General features: G+C 41.1%; 1 protein-coding gene across 1 annotated transcript; it reads right to left on the bottom strand.

The window, feature by feature from the left end:
* Positions 1-800: 800 nt before the first annotated feature.
* LOC136546588 (uncharacterized) lies at positions 801-1,776 on the bottom strand. The gene has a single exon (XM_066538560.1). The coding sequence runs from the start codon at positions 1,651-1,653 to the stop codon at positions 1,078-1,080; it is 576 nt and encodes a 191-aa protein (XP_066394657.1). The 5' UTR covers positions 1,654-1,776; the 3' UTR covers positions 801-1,077.
* Between the last annotated feature and the right edge of the window lie 823 nt (positions 1,777-2,599).

Here is a 2,599-nt window from a genome sequence, read left to right as displayed (position 1 = left end):
GGCCGTTGCTTCCTGCCCTTGCACTTGCAAAGTATCTTTGTGGAGGCGACTCCAACTATACACGAGCGCGGATACTGTGGCAGCTGACAGCGACACCCAATGCTAGCTATTGAAAGGAAATAATCACTGGTATGGTGGGGGGTTAATTAAGATAGCTGCTGCGGGGACGGCGCCGCAGGGTTAATTAAGATATAATTACGCTAGTAGTATATGTGGAGAGTGAGACCACGTTTCTCACGATAAATAAATTTGATAGTTCAACTTTTCTTGAATGAAAAAAGTACTCAAGTTTTGTTGGAAACTTAAATTTGAGGGCTATAAAAATATATTTGTAGAGTGTTAGATATGTGTCGAATATGTGTACAATCCAGCTACAGTTGGAGTTGAGTTGTATTATTAGGGGTTAGCAATTAGGACTAATAGATATAGAAGACTCCTTTTATGTTAGCACTGATAGGTTAATGTTGGAACAAACCACACAGAAATTGTTTATTTGTGTATAGTCACTTTAGGTCCACATGTATTCAAATAACCACTTCTCCTGTTTCAATTTATAAGTCGTTTTAATTTTATCATAAGTCAAATTTCTTTAGTTTTAACTAAGTTTATAAAAAATACATAAACGTCTAGAATGTCTAACAAAATCTTTAGCTATTGCATGAGATTGTTTTGATAATGTATTTATTTTATATTTTAGATGTTAATGTACATATTTTTTAACAGTTTAAATTAGAGAAGTTTAACTTAGAGCAAGGATAACCCATTTATAATTTGGAACATATGGAGTGGCAGTTATGAATTTGACTTTTGACTTAGGGCAAGGCTACACAACTTACAATTTGGAACATACGGAGTAGCAGTTATGATACTGGAACGACTGGTACATGAAGACTAAAACTGGTGAACCATATGCTCCCTCCAGAATAAGCTTATGTGTTAAAAAAACAACCAAGTTCATTTCCATTCTTCCCCAGTTAACCACTACTACGTAGGAGTAAATCTCAAGTATCTCGTCCAACCTTCTATATACTGTCACTCAATTTGTCATTTTTTTATGAAACACTCAATTTGTCATTACTATTCGCTAATACAAAGATCACTAAAGCTCCTGTTCATCCTGCTTCGGAACCTCCTAATGAACATGTCACAGGCCTCGTCGATGTCATGGTCCATGTTGAACTCCAGACCTTCAGCCTCCCGCTTGCTCCTTATGATCTCGATGACCGATGGCTCTTGATCAAGCGCATCAAGAATACCAAGATCATCGTGGTCGTCGTCGTCATGGTCATCCTCCTCATTCCTGTAACAGTTGTCATCTTCAAAGAGGGAACTGGTCCAGTCTGGGTAGCCATGGTAATTTTCCTCAAACAGACCAGGATGTGCCCTAGAACCGTGATCACCAGCCGGCTCCGCCCTCTTCATCATTGCCTTGGGCATCGTGAGAGCCTTCCTGTGGTGCTCCACCCTAGCCGGCTTCTCCCGGCTGTCCGACGCGACAAGCTCATGGATCTGGCGAGACATCGCACGGACCATCGCCAACCTTCGGCGCACAGAGGCCAGAATGATGAGCTTTGTTCTTAGAGCATCAGTCTTGCTCTTAACGGACGTCACTGCCTTCTTCAGGAGATCTGGGGCACTTTTGCTGATCCTCATATTTGATGTGTGGAAAGCTTAAGGATTTACTTAGGATCGGAGTTGCTCTGCCTGAAGCTTTGTATGAGTGGATAGTATATGGTATATCAGCGGGCTCTAGAGCTGAGACAAGCTGCCTGTAGGTTTAAGAGGCACGGGCCTTGTCTCGAAGCCCCATGAGGGTTCTTATAGGCGGTGGCCTAGCTTAGCACTGAACTGTGTGCAAGTTTTGCAAGTTTTTTGGTGGTCATGTCAAGATCAACTTTTGTAGCATTTTTTTAATTAAAAACCGTTGGTACCTCGAAGCATGAAAGAAACATGGAAGAAAAGAATAGGCGTGTGGACTAAGCACTATTATGTGGGCTAGACCCATGTAATATGTTGAAATCCCAATGGCCCATGCATGCATAATTAGAGAATAGTAGATCCTTTAGTCCCAAATTGCTCGCGAATTTGAAAGGTGGCCAACTTAAATAGGGACATACATCCATTCAACAACAAATTTGTTGAAATCCCAATGGCCCATGCATGCATATTAGAGAATATAAGTAGATCCTTTAGTCCCAGATTGCTCGTGAATTTGAAAGGTGGCCAACTTAAATAGGGACATACATCCATTCAACAACAAATTCACGTGTGTGTGGAGGTGGTGGTGGTTGGGGGGGGGGGGGTCGGAGAAGAAGAACACCACTTGGTCTTAATCGTGTCACATGCTATTTATTAAGCAAATATATATAAGCGTGGGTCAAGTGTGGCTTTGTTTCGCAACTTTTTTTGTTATCTTGTTATGAGATATGCAAACTTGTTTATTTTTATATTGTGATTTTGACACGAGGTCGCATGTTCTTCTCTCTTGATCGCCACCAAACGGTAACTAATCTTGAGTTAGTCTCTGTTATGAGATATGCAAACCTGTTTAGTTTAGATAGTGATTTTGACACGAGGTCGCATGTTCTCTCTTGATCGC

This window comes from Miscanthus floridulus, chromosome 3 (assembly GCF_019320115.1).
Source record: "Miscanthus floridulus cultivar M001 chromosome 3, ASM1932011v1, whole genome shotgun sequence".
Lineage (NCBI taxonomy): Eukaryota > Viridiplantae > Streptophyta > Magnoliopsida > Poales > Poaceae > Miscanthus > Miscanthus floridulus.
Note: the sequence above shows the minus strand (reverse complement) of the source record. Positions and strands in the feature narration are given on the sequence as shown.